General features: G+C 48.2%; 1 protein-coding gene across 3 annotated transcripts in view; it reads right to left on the bottom strand.

The window, feature by feature from the left end:
- The window catches only part of SPMIP6 (sperm microtubule inner protein 6), a 29,279-nt gene extending 16,927 nt beyond the window's left edge, over positions 1 to 12,352 (bottom strand). The window contains exons 1-2 of one of the 3 annotated variants that reach the window (XM_083575885.1): positions 12,030 to 12,352; positions 273 to 420 (exon numbers count right to left, since the gene is read on the bottom strand). In XM_083575885.1, coding sequence (XP_083432011.1) covers positions 273 to 420; positions 12,030 to 12,164 — 283 coding nt within the window. In that variant the 5' untranslated portion in view covers positions 12,165 to 12,352. Of the gene's footprint in view, positions 1 to 272; positions 421 to 2,064; positions 2,404 to 12,029 lie in introns of those variants that run through there. The other 2 variants (XM_083575883.1, XM_083575884.1) reach the window with 2 other exon arrangements.
- Positions 12,353 to 13,058: the final 706 nt, after the last annotated feature.

Raw genomic sequence — 13,058 nt, 5'->3', positions numbered from 1 at the left:
GGGAATTGTGTACACTTGAAAACGTCGGCAGCATTAAGATCAATTCAACAGTGTAAATAAGTTTTGATGGAAGTAATAATGGAATACTGAACGGTTTAGTTAACATAAAATATGCAGGTGCATACACTATGCAAAATGAACCATGGGAAGAGAAGAAGGGAAGTCATTGATATTTTAAGGTTGTTTAAATGTATATTCTGAATTGTAAAACAGAAAATTTAACAAATACATCTATGGAAGCAACCCCTTGTGCACAAGTAAGTGAAACGTACCTTCCTCCCTGGTCACCCAATATTTGTACGGCCGATAAGCTGTTGGGTCTATGCAGTTCTTATAGGTGTATTCCTGCACTGCCTTCTTCACCATATTCTCCAGGCGGTTTTGGTCTATCGGGTGGTCGATTCTGGGCACACTCAAGCCCTACAAGGCAGAAAAAAGACTCATGAACCCTCGGTTGCCCTGTTTGGGGGGTGTTGGTGATCTGGTGGCCCTGGGCAACTCACTTCCTGCCGGGCTGAAGATCTCTCCGGGGGTTGTTGCTGGACTCGCAACCATCCTGGCCCATCAGCCAAGTTGGCTAGGGGCTATTAGGAGCCTGATAACCTTAAGGTCCATGAATAACAATAGTTTATAGGTCCCGGGCCCTAAGGAAGTCAGACTATCCTCCACCAGGGCCAGGGCCTTTTCAGTGATGGCTCCGACCTGGTGGAATGCTCTGTCCCACGAGACCAGGGCCCTGCAGGATTTAACCTCCTTCCGTCAGGCCTGTAAGGCAGAGCTATTCCACCTGGCCTTTAATTTGAATTCAGCCTGATCTTTTATTTCCCTTCTCTTCCCTCCCCTCCCCTTTTATGAAGATCACCCGCTCTGGGATCCCACAGCTAATTCTCTCCTGGCCTCCTCGCTGGCCCAAGTAGGACCAATTCAGCCAGCTAGCCCTGGGGATCACCTAATGCTTATTAGATGGATTTCCCCTAAACTGATTTCTGAACTTTGAATTTTATTGTTAATCATGTTTTTATACTGTATTTTATGCTGCTTTTACAATTAGGTGTTTTAAATTTGTTAGCTGCCCTGAGCCCGGTTTTTGAACCGGGAAGGGCGTGGTATAAATAAAAAAATTATTATTATTATTATTATTATTATTATTATTATTATTATTAGGCATCTCTAGCAGTGGCAGGTCAGCTGTGTTGGCTATTTGCAGACTAGTTGCACTGCAGAAGGCGTGCTGGGGAAACCACACATTACAAGGAACACAAAATAACTTTAGCTAGGTTTTAATAACGAAAACAAAAACTCCTTTTACATTAATTATAATATATCACTAAGCATGACCCATCCACCAACCCAACCACCAGGGTACTGAGAGAGCTAGGTGCTGCTCTTGATATAAAAAGGTAAAGGTACCCCTGCCCGTACAGGCCAGTCGTGTCCGACTCTAGGGTTGTGCGCCCATCTCACTTAAGAGGCCGGGGGCCAGCGCTGTCCGGAGACACTTCCGGGTCACGTGGCCAGCGTGACGAAGCTGCTCTGGCGAGCCAGCACCAGTGCAGCGCGCGGAAATGCCGTTTACCTTCCCGCTATAAGGCGGTACCTATTTATCTACTTGCACTTAGGGGTGCTTTCAAACTGCTAGGTGGGCAGGAGCTGGGACCGAAAGACGGGAGCTAACCCCGCCGCGGGGATTCGAACCGCCGACCATGTGATCGGCAAGTCCTAGGCACTGTGGTTTTACCCACAGCGCCACCCGCTCTTGATATACTATACCCAATTGCTGACACAGCTTAATTAACACAACTTAACAGCACCTGCTACACTGCTTCACAGCTGTAAAACTGAGTCACGTTATTTGCTATGGCCCTTAAAGAAATACACATCTTGCGGAAGAATAATGAACCTTCAAATTTAAAGAGACCATTCAACAAGCTGATCAAAGTGGTTGAACACATACGGATCTCCTCCATAAACTGGTCCCAAGTTCTTTAGAAAAGCAACTCTTCTTCGAAAAGTTCCTTTGTGTCCTCACCACCCCTTTGACTCCGGACTCACGTCAAGATTTACCTTGGACACGAGGTGGCTCATGTCGCCCATACTGAGATTGGGCTCCTTGTAGGAGTTGTCGGTGCGGCACGGCACGCGGTAGGAGTCCCTGTAGGTGCTGATGGGGGTGTCTGTCTTATGCGCAAAGATGAACATCTCGCCACAGGTTGGCCTTCCCTGAAGATTTCCGTCTGGGGCCTAAACTAAACTCTCCACTACGCTCAGGGTTTTCTAGCAAAAGGGCTTTTTCCTCCCCGTACGCCAAGCTAAACTAAAGGGTCCACTAAACAGCTCGGTGCGAGTTTAAGGTAAGAAAATAGAAAGGGGACGCTTTGCACTCTAGTAACAAACTACAACCTGCTAATGGCTCTCTAAACTCACAGCCTCCCTCCCTGACACTGACCCTGTTTGCATCAGCTGTGATGTCACAGTCAGGGAGGGGGGCATAATACAGGTGAGCTAAAAAAATGGCGGGGGTGTCAGGCATGGGGACTGTGTCAAAGGGCTCGAGAACAAGGAGAGATTTTCCCCTGGAGTGTAAATGCATAACAAGAACTGCCACCGTCCCCCTGCGTAGATTGGGCCAAGTGTCCACTGAGTCTTGCATCCCAGAACCATCAAATTCTAGGGTCCCCAAGAGGCATGCAGTCCAACCCCTCCTGCGGTTTTGTACAAAATGCTCACTTAATACAATACACTTTTGCACCTCATTTTCACACAAAGCAGGTCCAACAAGCTATATCCAGCCTTTCCAATCCGTTTCAGACTTCTGCCAGCTGACTTAATTGCACGTTGTTTATTTATACATAAACCCTGCATGTCGTATGAAAAAGGTCCTACCGTGGCTTTCAGATCAATAATACTAATAAAAAAAACACCTTAGGTTTGCAATCTAAAAGGCACGGCACAGAAAGAACCATGGATGGGGAGGGAGGAGGAAAAAACAAAACCCACACACCATGTCTTAGCTGCAAAGGTCTTACAAGGGCCAGCTGTGTTAGGAAGCAGTTTTTTTAAAAGCTGCTTTGCTTAGTATTTAAGTTGGATGCAACAGTATAGTTTCAGAGAGATATTTTTAAGCTAGATTTTTTGAATTACTTCTCAGTGGAGTAAGAGGCAAGGGTAAGGGGACACCAAAGATTACAAACTCATGCATGGCATGGAGAAAGTCAACAGAGAAGACTTTTCCTCCCTCCTTCATAACGCTAGGACCCGTGGATATTCCACGAAGCTGAATGTTGGAAGATTTAGGATGGATAAAAGAGAGTACTCCTTCACCCAGCACAGAGTTAACCTATGGAACTCCCTCCCACTGGAAGCAGTGATGGCAACCAAACTAGATGGCCTTAAAAGAGGATTAGACGAATTCATGGGGGAAGAGAGGGCTAGTCCCCTTCTCCTTCTGTGTTGGAACTCCTATTTGGGGACTTCCCTGGCTTTTTTCTGGCCGATGTAGGACCAGTCTGGAAAGTTGGCCTTGGTGAAGACTGGACGTTTTTATCCCCCCAAATGTTTCTGATTAAGTTTCCACTGAAATGAGGCTGCATTTTAATGTTATAATGTTGTATTTTAATCTTGTTTTTTAAGCTGTATTTCAATCAATTGTTTTTATATTTGGTGTTAGCCGCCCTGAGCCTGGGGAGGGCGGGGTATAAATAAAATTTATTATTATTATTATGCTCTGCATCCCCAGCAATGCTTCTGAATACCATTTGCTGGAAGCCACAAGAGGGGAGAGATGCCCTTGCACTTGGATCCTGTGTATGAGTTTCCCACAGATGGTGCTGCACAAGTTGGGCCATGGGTTATGTTCCTCTCCCCAAGATACCCTTGCAAAGCCACTTCAAGGCCCAGCCCCTGCATGATTGGGGGAATCCCCGGTTGCGTCATCCCCTGGCCAGCCAATCGGCTGGCTCTGGGGGCGTGGCCTGCCCTATTTAAACCAGGACGCGACCGGTGATCTCCCTCTTTTTCCCGCCTACTGGCTGTTCCTGCTTTTCCCACCCTGCCGCCCTATAAGGTTTCCGTTCCTTGACCTTGCTATGGACCTTGGTTGGTCGCCATTGAGGGGCCTGGTAGGAATTTTCCCACTTGGCAAATTAGCACCAGCCACTTGGTTTTCGCCTTCCTCGTAGCAAATCATCACAACTTTCTGGGTATTGGCGGTTAGGCATTGGTATTGCTCTGTAGATGGAAGAGGGGACGAAGCGCCATCACCTGCCCCACATACTGAAGGGTAGTCCGGTAAAGGATTCCGGGGGATGTAGCCCTGTCCAAAGCCTAAGGAGGTGAGGGCCTAAGGCAAGCCCCCTATCCGTGACCCTGGGGGGGGGTTCCTAGTTGAGGTGCATCAGGAGGACTCCCCCTAAAGGTAAAGGGACCCCTGACCATTAGGTCCAGTCGTGGCTGACTCTGGGGTTGCGTCGCTCATCTCGCTTTATTGGCCGAGGGAGCCAGCGTACAGCTTCCGGGTCATGTGGCCAGCATGACTAAGCTGCTTCTGACGAACCAGAGCAGCGCCGTTTACCTTCCCGCCGGAGCGGTACCTATTTATCTACTTGCACTTTGACGTGCTTTCGAACTGCTAGGTTGGCAGGGGCAGGGACCGAGCAACGGGAGCTTACCCCGTTGTGGGGATTCGAACCGCCAACCTTCTGATCGGCAAGTCCTAGGCTCTGTGGTTTAACCCACAGCGCCACCCGCGTCCCTAGGACTCCCCCTGCTGGTGGTTAACCCTTCAAGTGGACTTCAAGCGGATGGGCTGAAGCTGGATATAGTCGGTTAGGACCAATGCCTAAGCTAATACTGCTCATCACCTGTAACCAATAAAGTTGTGGCCTTATTTAGCCCATTAACATTAATAATTGTGTCATGTGTCTTTATTTCCACTGGGGGGGGGGGCGGGAACTCGCCACGCAAGACAGAGCCTTTACTGACGCTTCGCTTTCCCAAGCCATCTGGGTGAAAGCCAGACCCAGCAGAATTAACCGGAGCCTTGAGAGCACACAGAGCTGAGAGAGGAAGGAGGAAAGAGCGCGGTCCTTTTTCCAACTTGCTCCTTCAGCTCCACAAAGGGAAGGTGCTGATGATCTGGCAACCGCCCTCAACACTTGGGGACCTAAAGTTGGAAGGAGTGACTGGTCCGTGTGCGTCTCAGAGCGTCTGCAAGCGTCAGGGAGAGAACTGAAGGGCACCGTGTTGGTGACACCTGCCCTATCACAATGTCTCCCAAACTTCTGGTACTTGAAGCAATGTGTCCCTGTCCCCCCAGTTAAAATTGGTGGTGCACCTCCTTCTTCACTCAAAAAGATACAGAAATAATAATAATAATAATAATAATAATAATAATAATAATAATACATTTTTATTTATACCCCATCCTTCCTGGTTAAAAAACCGGGCTCAGGGAGGCTAACAACAAATCTAAAACACTTTAAGACACTTAATTATGAAAACAGCATAAAATACAGTATAAAAACATGAATAACAATAAAATTCAAAAATCAGAAAATCCCCAGGGCTAGCTGGCTGAATTGGTCCTACTTGGGCCAGCGAGAAGGCCAGGGGAGAATTAGCTGTCGGGTCTCAGAGGGGGTGATCTTCATAAAAAGGGAGGGGGAGGGAAGAGAAGGGAAATAAAAGATCAGGCTGAATTCAAATTAAAGGCCAGGCGGAATAGCTCTGTCTTACAGGCCTGATGGAAGGAGGTTAAATCCTGAAGGGCCCTAGTCTCCTGGGACAGAGCATTCCACCAGGTCGGAGCCATCACTGAGAAGGCCCTGGCCCTGGTAGAGGATAGTCTGGCTTCCTTAGGGCCCGGGACCTCTAAACTATGGTTAGTCATGGACCTTAAGGTCTCTGTGGGGCAGACCAGGAGAGGTGGTTCCGTAGATACGAGGATCCTAAGTCCTAAGCCTAAGATATGAGATCGCCTTACCCTGTGTATGCCTGCCATCACTTCAATTGGTGAAATAATTCCCATTTGACATTTGGAAGAACTTGATCTTTCATTGGGCAGCCTGTACCCTTTGGAACTCCCTGCCTCTTGATTTCAGCTAGTGACCTTCACTGAACTTTTTCTTGTTCTTTTTTGGTGCCTGCTAAGAACAATCTTGCTTAGACGAGCTTCCCCAGAAGTTTAGGAAGTTGATGCGATTTTTAATGTTTTTAGCCTACTGTTGTTTTAGCTTTTTGAAAGTTTTCCATTATTGTTGTTAAGTTTTCTTATTTATAATTTTGTTGTTTCATCTTTCTGTAAACTGCTTTGAGGGGTTTTTGGGGTGGTTTTTGTTTTTTGTTTTACAACCAAGGGGTGGTGTATAAATTTTATGAAACAAACAGTAAATAAATGATTATATATTTTTATGGATCAGCCCCCAGAGCAGTCAGGCACAGCTCCTCCTATGAGACAGTCTTGCTAAAATGACCTATTAGCCTCCTGCCTGTGCTCTCAGTCATAGAGCTATGGGACTGGTCTGGACTGTATATTTCTATGCAGGAAACCTGCTGTATGCAAAACCTACTAGACCACTGCTTCCCAAATTTGGGGGGTCGGAGAGGAGGATGTGAGTGTGCTTTTAAGGTCAAAGCATTCCTTACAAATTAAAACCACTGTGGAAGTTATTTTCTTACTCTGCCCAGCATTGAGTCAACTGACTATATAGCACACAGTCACAAGAAACAAGTTCCGCAGCTAAGATAATTCAGTGCATCCGCCTTATTTGTCTGTGGACATCTGCTGATGAAGATAAGGAGTTCTGCTTGTTTCGTTTTGTTTAAAAACCGCAGCAGGGAGCTGGATTCAAGGCCAAGTCTGCAAGGCACAGGAGTCAGCTCACCACCCTTCCCAGTTACTGCTACACGGAGCAGTTGTTACTCATAGTTTTCCCCTCCCAGTTTTGAAATACGTACAAACTTTAACCACATTAATGTATGCCCCTTCGTCCACCCCATCTTCCTGGGCTTGTTTGGCATCATAATGCATTCAGTAAACTAAAACGTGGACAGGCAAATGTTATTTCTGCTGCATAATTTCGTGGCTGCCTTTGTTTTATGGCGTTTCTGTGCAACATCTTGTGGCTGAGTGGAGTTTTGAGTTGTTTTACTGTTGCTGTTTTTTAAATAGCCCTTCACAAATGAAAGGTGGCGTATAAAATTAGCAAATCAGCAAATGCCAACTATGAAAAATGCCCCCACGGTTGCTGTTTTAAGTATAGCATGGTTGCAATTTTTGAGGCATTTGGGTCACAAAAGCTGCACTCTTTGGGTCTAGTTTGTTAATTGCATTTATATCTCACTTTTTCTTCAGGTCCTAGCCTGAGACTTTTAACAACTTTTAACAACTGGGGTTGCGGTTATGTGGGTTGTCGTTGCCATTAACAGTTTTTAAATTAATTGTGTGGTTTGAATTCGATACTTATCCGGCAAGTTATAGCGCTATGGTCTTTGTTTATGACATAATGCATGCTGTGCTCCTTTCAGCTGCTGTCAGCTGAACTCAGGAACTCCTGAGTGGGCCTGACTCTGGCAGCGCAGCTGGCATTGGGTAGCAGATTTAAACAGTGCAAAATTCAGGCTGGACTTGCAAAGGAAGAAGCAGGCAGCTTTACCTGCAAGGAGGAGAGCATAGCAGGAAGGAAACAGCCCTGTATATCAAACTGGGACCCCTGTCAGTCCTAAGATGTCCTGAGGTTCCCCACCTGTGATTGATGCTATGCCGCCCTGGGCTCGAGATTGGAGAAAGGGGAGGATATACAAAAATATATATAAAATATCTAGCTTGTTGGCTGCCCAGTACAACCCACTCCTGCGATTCCTGCATTGCAGGGGATCAGACTCTTTGAGTCCCTTCCAACTCTTCGGTTCTGTGATTCTACGGCCTACCTTACAGGGTTGTTGTGAAATATCATATTTTTCGCTCTATAAGACGCACCAGACCATAAGACGCAACTATGTTTTGGAGGAGGAAAACAAGAAAAAAATATTCTGAATCCCAGAAGCCAGAACAGCAAGAGGGATCTGGCTTCTGGGATAGCCTCTTGCTCTTCTGGCTTCTGGGATAGCCATGCACAGCCTCTCCCGGGCAGCGGGATGAAGGCTCTCCCTGCCCGGAAGAAGCTGTGCGTGGCTAAGCCAGAAGCCAGGACAGCAAGCGGTAAGCCTCAACGCAAAGCCTCCTGAGCGAAGAGGCAGAAGCGCTCCCGCTGCGCTCAAGAAGCTTTGCGTGGCTATCCCCGAAGCCAGAAGAGCAAGAGGGATCAGTGCGCACCAATCCCTCTTGCTCTCCTGGCTTCAGCGATAGCTGCGCAGCCTGCATTTGCTCCATAAGACGCACACACATTTCCCCTTACTTTTTAGGAGGGGAAAAGTGTGTCTTATAGAGCAAAAAATACAGTAACTGCATGCAATACTGCCTAAGGCATCTACGAGTAAAGAATACACGCGCAATGGGTTTGGGAGGACAGGCCCAGACAGAGGGAGGGGGGCATATGGGCTACTTGGCCCGGGCCTCCGATTCCAAAGGGGGCCTCGGTCAGCATATTTACAATTGTAGGGGATGCACTGAGGCGAATGTGGAGGCGCAAAGGCGGCGGTGGTGGTGGGTGGATTCCCTGGGGCCCTGGCTGGAAGTGCAACAGAAAAGCTTCCTGGCGTCTGGAGCGGGGCCTGCGATCGGCTCCGCAGAGGAGCGCGGAACGGGCGCCGGGTAGGTGGAGGCGACCAAGGCTCCATCAGCCAGCGCGCCGTGAACATGATGCTGGACCATGTTTTTCATGCTGTTAAACGTTGGTGAGTTTTTGTTTGAAATCTTGTTTGCCAAAAATTAAAACCACACGTACCTCAAAGATAAGTTTGTTGGCTATCTTATCACTTTTTTTTTTTTTTTGAAAATGATGAAAAATTGATGGAGATGTGGCCATTTGTTTAAAATTTTGTTGGCTAGTCCAGGAATATTACTTACACCTGAGGAGTACATATAGCTCAATGAGGATAAAATTTGGTGGTTTTTTTTAAAGAAATAGTGGCTTATGAGCAATAGTGGCTTTCTCACAAGCATACATCTTTTTTAAGAGTAGAATAAGAAGATGGAGAAGTTTTAATTATAATTTAATTATAAATAATAGTCAAAGTTGTCTACTTAAAAATAGATTTTTAAATACATTATTGAACTATTAAAAATTATATAATACATTTTAAAAAGAAGAATGTATTTATTGTAAAATGTATTTAAAATTATAATACATTATAAAAAAATTATGTTATATACTTACTTATTTATAAGACTTCAGTTATCCCCAGGGTAAAAAAAAAGGGGGGGCACATTATCTACCTGGCCTGGGCCTCTGCCTGGCTCTGCAAGGCCCTGTGGGAGGACCTAGTAAACAAGACTGAAGCCAAGTGCACGGTTGCTGGAGAAGCATTGCTTGACCTGGACCACCCCACTGAGGCTAGTGGTGGAACTGGGAGGAACTGGGCAGGGCGGCGTGGCTCATGCCTTCCTGGGTGGTGGCTCTGGGAGTAGGGCTCTGGCATGATCTAGAAAGCTGCGATATCAATGTAATAACTAAATGAAATAAATAAGTACTAGTGGGAAGGCAGGTCTTGCTCGATGAAAACCTAGCAAACATGGGGGGGGGGGAAGCACTGCATCGTGTACCACCAGTGGGGGGTGCGGTTTGGCAGCATGCAGGCTGGGAAACTTGCTTAGGAACAGAGCCTTGGACAGAAACCACTTTTCTGAATGAGCTTCGCATCAGAGATCTACTCAATTTTTACTGCCTGTGCGCCATCTACGCAGCAGAGGGCGCCGCTTTCCCAGTGACAGACCAGAGCCCAGAAAGGTTTTGGTGTTTTCATACGACCATCTTCATCTTTCCCTGCGGAGCCAGCTCCCTCTCCCATTCCCAGACTTGCTGTAGTGGGATCCCCAGGCCAAACGGCAAAAGCCCCCAAGCCCCCAGCCACCAGATCTCTCTAAGCTGGCATGCGCAATGCGAGCGACATCATGGGATGAGTTTTTCCAGCCACCCCTTTGGAAACGTTACAAGAGGCTGTTTCAGGAGAGGGGCTCTGAGCATTGCCATGGCCAAGCTCCCTTGGTATTTTTGCTATTGCCAAGAGGCATGGAGCCATGGAATGTTGATAATGCAAGCTTGATACATTTATAGTACCGAAACATTGAGAATTTTTAATGTTGTGATATTTGCTATTACGTTGTTATGAAATTCTTTTTCCAGTAGTTGGTGCATTCCTGTTATAAGCCATGTGCGCAAAGGTAAAGGGACCCCTGACCGTTAGGTCCAGTCGTGGCCGACTCTGGGGTTGCTGCGCTCATCTCACTTTATTGGACAAGGGAGCCGGCGTGCAGCTTCCGGGTCATGTGGCCAGCATGACTAAGCCGCTTCTGGCGAACCAGAGCAGTGCACGGAAACGCCATTTACCTCCCCGCCAGAGCGGTACCTATTTATCTACTTGCACTTTGACGTTCTTATGAACTGCTAGGTTGGCAGGAGCAGGGACCGAGCAAAGGGAGCTCACCCCATCACAGGGATTCGAACCGCCGACCTTCTGATCGGCAAGCCCAAGAGGCCCTGTGGTTTAACCCACAGCGCCGCCCTTAAGCACTATTCTTTTTTGTGGAAAAGCAGGATACAAATAAAATTAATGATGAGTGCCTTATTCATGCCTGTTGTCATAAGCTCAGGTTGGGTGTGGAGCCCACCTTGTCCCAAAACTCAGGGGGGAGCTTGCTCCTCTCAAAGCCTATTAATGCACAATTTCCCTTCCTTCTCATCATAACTCTCTTCAAAGCTCTTTGTTCCCCCCGTGCAAGGCCTCTGGCTCCATCCCCTTAACCCCCCATTGCTAGCTGCAACCTCAAACTCACAAAATGGATTTAAATAGCGACAAAGGTAAGGAGCCTGCTGTTCAAAGTTTCCCTGGGGCACCTGGCTGGACACGGCGGGAGACCCAGCAACTCTCTGTGGCTCCTGAATCCCTTGCAGCCAGGAAGCCTTGCTAGGACCCCTTTGTGCAGAAGCACTATTGCCACATGGGAGTTTAACCCAAGAGCCCTTGCTGGATCAGGCCAGCGCCCCTTCGGGTCGAGTGCCCTTTCTTCCAGCAGCCAAGCAGAGGCTCAGATGGGAAGCACGCAAGCAGAGCGGGAGCACAAGAGCACTTTCTCCTTCTGTAGTTTCCAGCAACGGGTATTCAGAGGTATCCTGCTAATAGCCAACAATAGAGCCTTCTCTGCCATGAGCTTGTCCGATCCTCTTTCAAAGCCAACCAAGTTGGTGGCCATCTCTACTTTTAATCATACCTTGGAGAGGTAAAGGTAAGGTAAAGGACCCCGGATGGTTAAGTCCAGTCAAAGGGGTGTGGTGCTCATCTCGCTTTCAGGCCGAGGGAGTTGGCGTTTGTCCACAGACAGCTTTCCGGGTCACGTGGCCAGCAGGACTAAACCGCTTCTGGCACAACGGGACACCGTGACGGAAACCAGAGCGCACGGAAATGCCGTTTACCTTCCCACCAGAGTGGTACCTATTTATCTACTTGCACTGACGTGCTTTTGAACTGCTAGGTTGGCAGGAGCAGGGACTGAGCAACGGAAGCTCACCCCATTGCGGGGATTCGAACCAACAACCTTCCGATCGGCAAGCCCAAGAGGCTCAGTGGTTTAGACCACAGAGCCACCTGTGTCCCTCGTTCCTTGGAGTGCTGCTAGTGTTATAAGGGGGGCAGCGGACAGTTTCCTTTGTGCCATGCATAATTTTACACACCTCTGTCATGCCTCCTCCTCCCCTTTCCTTTCCAGCGGTTCTCAACCTGTGGGTCCCCAGATGTTGTTGGACTACAACTCCCATCATCCCTGAGCTCTGGCCTTGCTAGCCAGGGGTGATGGGAGTTGTAGTTTAACAACATCTGGGGATCCACAGGTTGAGAAAGGCTGCTTTAGACCAAACCCCACCCGCCCAGCGTCGTACCTGCGTCAGGAACTTGTTTTCACTCCACAGGGCCAACGGAGCCTCATCGTAGGCCTTCTTCATGGTATTCGGAGCCCTGTAGGAGTCCGTGTAGGTGCTGATGGGGGTCTTGGTTTTGTTGGCGAAGAGGAACATCTTGACTCAGGGACTGGCAGATCTTGGAGAACTTGGGAGTCACTGGGATAACTGGTGGGGTACACTTCACCAGAAGGGACGTCTTGAGCCTCAACTTCATCGAGTTCACGGATCTCCCCCCCGCTGTTGCTGCCGTGAGTGGTCAGAAGGGGAGAGGGGCTCTTCATGCCGGTGGGGCAAAATTGGTGAGTGGCTTTTCTTGAGGGTCATAGCCCCTCCCAGCAGCCAGCCTCTTGCATCACGTGTGATGTCACAGTTGGCAGGGTCAGTGCTGCAGAAGTGGGGGGAGAAGGCCCAGACAGGCATGATGGGGATAAGGGCCAAAGGCTTTGAGTAGGAGAAGTGGCTGGTTCTGTGGCAAGGGGGGCTGGCTGGCTGGCTTGGAATCTGCACCTTGCTGCCCCCTGGAATCAGGGGGAGCCCCCTTCTCCCACTGGAGGAGTCCTGCCTTGGAAATCCTCTCTCCCTCCCTAGCAAGCGATCTACTTCCTAGCTGCACATTGCATGCTCTCCTGTTTATCACTGTTTTTAAGCTCTGAAGTCACTGTCGTGATAGGCAGACGAGATGCTAGCAAAACCTGTAGCAGAATCTCTCCTATGCAAAAGCACTTGGGTCATGCAGACCTAGAAAAGTGAGGTCAAGGAGAAGACTGTGGCAGGTAATGGACGGGAGGAAGCTGCTCTGTGGCGTCCACTTGCTTGAGGAAGGATCTGCACAGCCCTTCCTCTTCAGAGCACAGAGCCTGTGAGTTTGCAAAATGCTCCCTCTTGTGGGGACTAATGGGCTTTTGCATATTTTTTTTAAACTTCGCACATCAAGTCGTCTGCAAAGGAACCTCTTGAGAGCAGCTGCTACATTGCAGAGTGTAGAAGCATATCCTATGGTGTATACTT

This window comes from Podarcis filfolensis, assembly GCF_964270895.1.
Source record: "Podarcis filfolensis genome assembly, chromosome: 11".
NCBI classification, from domain to species: domain Eukaryota; kingdom Metazoa; phylum Chordata; class Lepidosauria; order Squamata; family Lacertidae; genus Podarcis; species Podarcis filfolensis.
This window is presented reverse-complemented; position numbering and strand designations above follow the sequence as displayed.